This window comes from Nestor notabilis, unplaced genomic scaffold (genome assembly GCF_000696875.1).
Source record: "Nestor notabilis isolate BGI_N333 unplaced genomic scaffold, ASM69687v1 scaffold19993, whole genome shotgun sequence".
Taxonomy (NCBI): domain Eukaryota; kingdom Metazoa; phylum Chordata; class Aves; order Psittaciformes; family Psittacidae; genus Nestor; species Nestor notabilis.
The window spans coordinates 16,876-22,627 of NW_009922582.1; the positions used below are offsets into that span (position 1 = coordinate 16,876).

General features: G+C 51.7%; 1 protein-coding gene across 1 annotated transcript; it reads left to right on the plus strand.

Annotated features, from left to right (window-relative positions):
- Window positions 1-406: 406 nt before the first annotated feature.
- On the plus strand, window positions 407-3,212 carry LOC104398993 (leukotriene C4 synthase-like). Its single transcript, XM_010011710.1, has 5 exons — window positions 407-464; window positions 1,270-1,369; window positions 2,362-2,432; window positions 2,667-2,748; window positions 3,086-3,212. The coding sequence occupies exons 1-5, from the start codon at window positions 407-409 to the stop codon at window positions 3,210-3,212; spliced, it is 438 nt and encodes a 145-aa protein (XP_010010012.1).
- Window positions 3,213-5,752: the final 2,540 nt, after the last annotated feature.

Sequence of the window (5,752 nt, forward strand, 5' to 3'; positions counted from 1 at the left end):
CTGAGAGGTGGTTTTAAACCAGATGCCCCGGGGGGGGTGGATTGCTGGGCTCTTGAGATCTGCCCCCCCATTCAACTCTCAGTTCCCCTCTCTTCTCTCTCACATGTTCACTCTCTGTTGGCTCTACCACTTCCTTGTAACTCATTCCTTGAAAAGGGAGGGTAGGAACAGAAATAACTCCATTAGGCTGGTGTCTGCCCATTTACATTTCCTCAATGCATACGGTAATGGACAAGCCAGACTCCTCTGGATTTAAGCACAAATCCTCCCTGTTCCATTGCAGCAAACCTATTCTGAACCCAGGACACCAGCTACCACTGCTGACTGTTGCATCAGCAAGAACTAAACCTGCTCAGAGGAGATCCTGATCAAGAAATCAGATTTTCTAGTGTCTGGAAGAGTCAACATGTTGGATCAGATTCATCTGCTGGCTGCTGTGACAGTCCTGGGAATCCTGGAGCAAGGTAGGGACCATCGGATGCACATGCCCAAGTACTTCTTGAGTCAGTCTACTGTACCTCCACTGATTTCCTTTCACTCACGTATTGAGTTTCTGCTGTTGCACTGGCACTTCCCTGGTTTTCAGACATTGGAGTGATACCTTGTGTGGGTTTTGAAAAGTAATCAACAAAACAAGTGCCTGTGAAGCCCTCGCTCTGAACTGACCTGCCTCCTCAGTTCAGAAATTTCTTGGTAGATCATCTCCTCTGCAAACACGTAGAATTTCATTCTTTGAGAAATGGGCTTACAGCAGTACCTGAGGTTTGTTAACATTCGAAGAACGCTGCAGTGTGGAAAGGCAGAACGGGCTGTGGTGGGTCACCCGGGACATCTCCCAGCCATGGTTCCACATTGCATGACTATTAGTTCAGTGTCTGAGTGGTTTATCTGTGGCATCACTCTCCTCCCTACTCAGCTATAAGGACTTAGAAGGGGAAAACATTAAAGATTGGAAAAAACTTAAAATTGGCAGTAACAAAGTACATCTGAACTGTGTAACTATTTCTATAAGTAATAGATGATCTGTTAATTACACATGAGAGAAAGCAGATATCTGGTGGTGGTACACGGCTGCGTAGTCCTCGCTTCACTGTTGTACTGGGTCATTCCTTTTCCTTGTCTGAAACATATCTGGGATTTTCATCCAGCTTTCCCTGCCATGCAGAGGAGGAGACCATGGATCTTTTGCCCCTACCTCGGGCAGTCTCCTGGCCCCACCATGCCCAGCCAGAGGACTGACCACTGCTTCTTTTCTCTCTTTTGTTGCAGCCTACTTCTTCCTCCAGGTGATCTATGCTAGGAGGGCGTTTGGCATTTCTCCTCCAAAGATCTCAGGCCCACCTGAATTTGAGAGGATCTTTCGAGCACAGTAAGAAACTCCTCTTACAAGATACTTGCCAGATCTCACATCTAATGGCACTGCCCCTCCCCTGCTTCGCCATTCATTTCTCAGGGCTGTAATTCAGCAGTTACCTCCCTTGGGGTTAAGTTAATGGACTTAATAGTCATCATGAGTGCTAAACACACCAGGCATTGCTGATAGAAATCACACCCGAATCTGCTGCAGAGTGAAGGGCTGCTAAAGACATAGTGGTTGGTGCCTGAGACTTAAGCTGGTTTTAGCCAAGCAGTGTTAAAGCCCTCAGGAAGCTTCAGCCCTGCCCTGAACCTCACTCACTGGCAATGACAAACTCCCAGAGAGATCTCAGCTGGGGCTGGGACTGGGATAGATGATCCAGCATCTCTGCTGTGACTTCTGTGCTAGGGCTGCAGTGGGGAGGGAAGCAGACAGGGAGGAAGCTTCCACTTCTGCTATAGCTAAGCACTAAAAGAAAAAGCAACCAGGCAACAGGAGCAGGATGCCCACAGCCATCCCATTCTCTGCTCCTTCGCCAGCCTCGACTGAACCTCATCCAGCATCTCTTGTCCATACTACTTTGTCTTTGGGGGGACAGGGCATGGCCTGCAGTAAAGTGTTCTCTCTTGCATGAAGCCCAAGCTGCTCTGGCTTTATCTGCTTAAGATGCACTTCACCCTCAAGGTGTCTGCAAGCCTGCTGGAGCAGACCTTCCTTGTGGCTTTGGGGCTGCAGCACTGAGGAAGGGGCAGCAGGGGTGGTTCACACAGCTTTTCTGTGCACAGACTGACCTGGGCATCTTTGACTTAATTCCTCGTGCCCTGGAGACCCAGTTTCTTCCACTGTTTAATTCCTGTGAATAAAGGTGGGATGGGAGCTGTGTGGAAAGATGGCAACATCAGCTCTAAAAGCAACAGCCTCCAGCGTCTGGAAACTGCTGAGGGAAGCAAAACCAGAAGATCTTCCTCTTCTCCCTTGTATATGACCTTCCTCTTTCCTGACAGGGTGAACTCCTCTGAGTATTTTCCCATTTTCCTGGCACTTCTGTGGCAGGCTGGACTCTTCTTCCATCAAGGTGAGATTAGCCCATTACCTGGTTAGTCACTGGATTTGTTCCCCTGAGCATGGCCCCAGTCCTCAGGTCCTGCTCACCTTCCAAACAATAAATCAGGCAGTAGTTCTGGCCCTGATGGGATGGTGGAGCCAGAGGACAGAAAGCCTCTATTCCTTCACTTTGGGCTACCTGCTTGGCTCTAAGCAGCTCTAAAAAGCCTTTGGAGATGGTCACTGTGAATTCTCTCAACTGCAGGTCTGGCTGCAGCCTTGGGTCTGGTCTATCTCTATGCCCGCTACCACTACTTTATCGGATACAAGGCATCACCCTCAGAAAGGTGAGCACCTCTGCCAGCCTGGAGTATGTGGGAACCACTGGGGTTTGCACTGGGAACATAATGTGCTTCAGAGAAGCTTCAGACTCTCCTGGCTGCTTTGGTGTCCCTGCATGACTCAGCCTTGCTGAGCTCTCCCTGGGGCATAACATGGGCATGGGTACAGGGCTGGTGCCAGAGACACAGACACGGGGCAAGGCTGGAGCTGCCCTGAGCTCTTGCGTGCCCCTTTGGGGTGGGAGCAGGGCATGGGAGCCCATGCAGGAGGGTTGCCTTTCCCCTCCATTCCAGCATGAGCGCAGTGATGCTCGGTCTCAGCAGTCTCCCTCTCTCCTACCAGGCTCGCCCCAATATACTTTGGCACTGGAGTTCTCTGGATTCTTCTTGCAGCATCAGCACTGGGCATCCTACATTTCTTCCTCTCTCACTACATGGGGCTGAACGTCCTCCAGCTTCTCACAGCGTGACCCACTGCTCTGTAACTCATCAGTGTCCTCGTCTTCGAGTCCTGCTCCCTCCTGCCCACAGTAACAGACTGCCGGCAACCAACACAGCCCCCAGTGACAAATCCACCCTCGCCTGAGTTTTTAACACCTCCCTCCTCGCTGCCAAGCACTGACATAAACTGCTGAGCATTTCAGGAGGTATTTTTCCGCTGTGGCACTCTGGGTGTCAAGTGCTCCATATCTGGCAGCTCCGTCATGCCTGATGTGGAAACAGCAATGCTCCAAAACAGGAGGAACTGTAGGAAAGCTGGACACATAAAAGCCACCTCATCTCAGCCTGAGCTTCCCAGTGAGCTGCCCCATGGAACTGCCATGTGCTCCCCTCCCTCCAGAGGCTCTGCCTCCAGCCCAGGCACCAAATGTGGGTTCATTCCAGTTTTCCAAGTCCCACACCTGAGAAAGGCATTTGTTTGAAACCAGATGTGGGCTGAGGCATAACAAAAGAGGTGAAGAATAAACAGGAGCAGCCACCAACGTGTTGTGCAAAAGTCTGTTAGTGCCCTCATGATGGTTATTAGCCACTGCCCATGGGTGATGCTGTAAATTGGAGCGCACAAACTGCTGCATGTGTCACTTTGAATACTGCTGAGCAACAACAGGCACAAATAAAAAGGCTCTGAGCTTGCTGTGCTGGGTGTCTCCTGGTGGGTCTGCAGGTAGCAGAGGACAAAACCACGAATGTTTGAGTGCAAGGTGGCTGCCTCAGTTTCCCTGCTGTGCAGTGCAACACAGCCTGCAACCCTACAGCCCGCGGGAGGAGAGCTCCAAGTAGGGAGAAGCTGATTTTCAGAGGATCTGAGCTCTGAGACTGGTGTCTGAGCCACTCAGCACCACACAGTGGTCCCAACTGGGTGTTTTTCCCAGTGCTCAGGTCCCCCTCTGGGCTTCCTGAGACAGGAAGAGATGGATTTTCATGGAGCCCTGCATTCACAACACTGATGCTTTTGGCCAGCAGTCTACTCATGTCAGCAGCACAGCCCAGAAAACACCAGCAGTGCTCTGTGCCATCGTCACGGGGGGGCTCACACCAAACCCAGAGAGCAAAAATAACTGCATTAACATGCTGCCAGTCTAACCACATTTCAAAGCCCGCCGTCCTCCCTTCCCAGCAGTGGGCATATCTACACTCTAACAACAAGAGGCATGTTTTTCTTGGAAGAAGTGATAAATTTTTCACATTGTTTCATTTCCTTCCCTGCATTTTAAATTGACTTAGCCAGCAAAGCCCCCAGTCCATTTCCCTTTCAGACTCTCGTGCCTTGGAGCTGTGCTGCTGCGCTGAAGTTGGCAAACACTGCAGGGAAAGGCTTAAACCCAAACAAAAATACCTGTAAACCAGTTGTCTCTGCAAAGTTTTGAGTGCAGCAGGGCCCCATCCTCACAGGACCCCCCGGCTGTCACCGCAAGATAAACGAGCATAGAATAACTTTTTTCCTAGCATCTTTGATGCTACACTTAGGAAAAGGCTGAGCATTATTTAACCCTGGCTGTGCCTTAGCGAGGCCAAGGAGGGACAGACATGCCACCTGCCCCCAGTGAGATACTACTTAGCCTTTACGTTAACACATCCCACCGTCTCCTGAAGTCAGTTCTCAGTCCTCACCTTTTTACCAGCATAACCAGTCACCTCCCAGAGGGTCAATACAGGAGGACCAGCCCCAGCTGCCGGCGCAGATCCTGACTCCGTTTCAAACCTCTGACGTCCCAAGTTAGTCCAGGCGGGTGCTCACGGGTTCTGCAGACACAGCCTCCATCTTCTACCCTGCAATCAGTTTTCTAACCTGTAGTGTCGGCCTGGAGTCTCTTCCCACCTCTGCCCAGCTTCTGTGTGTGACAGGGCTGCAGAATGACTCAGAGGAGGGAAGTTAATGATTCAAGGCTTCTCCCCTTGGATGCACAGAGGACCATTAAAAATCCTGTCGCAGCACAGCCAAGCTCTGGCCTTGACTGTCCCTGGTTCCGCTACAGAAAAGCTGCCTGGCACATCACCCCCTCCGCACAACTGTCAGAGGGGTTGTTTCAGGTGCCTCCAGCAGAAGGAAAGCTTCTCCTCTCCGACCAGGGCTGCTGTCATTGCTCTGCTACTTCATAACTGTAATCCAAGGAAACCACCTTGCCCTGGACCATGGCTCAGCACTACAGGCAGGATGCAGCCAGTTGAAAATGCCGCCGCGCAGCACATTGCCCCAGCAGCGCGTGAACCCTCTTTGCCTTCTGACACCTCCCGGTGTGATGCTGAGGGGCCAGGTTTGGTCTGGCAGAGGGTGTGCGGGGGGACATGGGGGCCGCCCCACGGGGCAGGATTTGTGTCCTGGGTGAATGTTATTTCCCTGGTGAGACCCCACCTGGAGCGGTGCGTTCAGATCCGGAGTCCTCAGGGCAGGAAAGACATGGGCCTGTTGGGGAGGATCCAGAGGAAGGCCACTAGAGTGAGGAGAGGGCTGGAGCACCTCTCCTGTGAGGAACGGCCGAGTGAGCTGGGGTTGTTCAGCCTGGAGAAG

What these genes read in the sequence shown, in the direction of transcription:
- LOC104398993 (XM_010011710.1), top strand. Translation starts at nt 407, where the DNA reads ATGTTGGATCAGATTCATCTGCTGGCTGCTGTGACAGTCCTGGGAATC. An exon ending in GAGAGGATCTTTCGAGCACA is followed by an intron (nt 1,370 to 2,361) that starts GTAAGAAACTCC and finishes CTTTCCTGACAG; the next exon opens with GGTGAACTCCTCTGAGTATT. An exon ending in TGGACTCTTCTTCCATCAAG is followed by an intron (nt 2,433 to 2,666) that starts GTGAGATTAGCC and finishes TCTCAACTGCAG; the next exon opens with GTCTGGCTGCAGCCTTGGGT.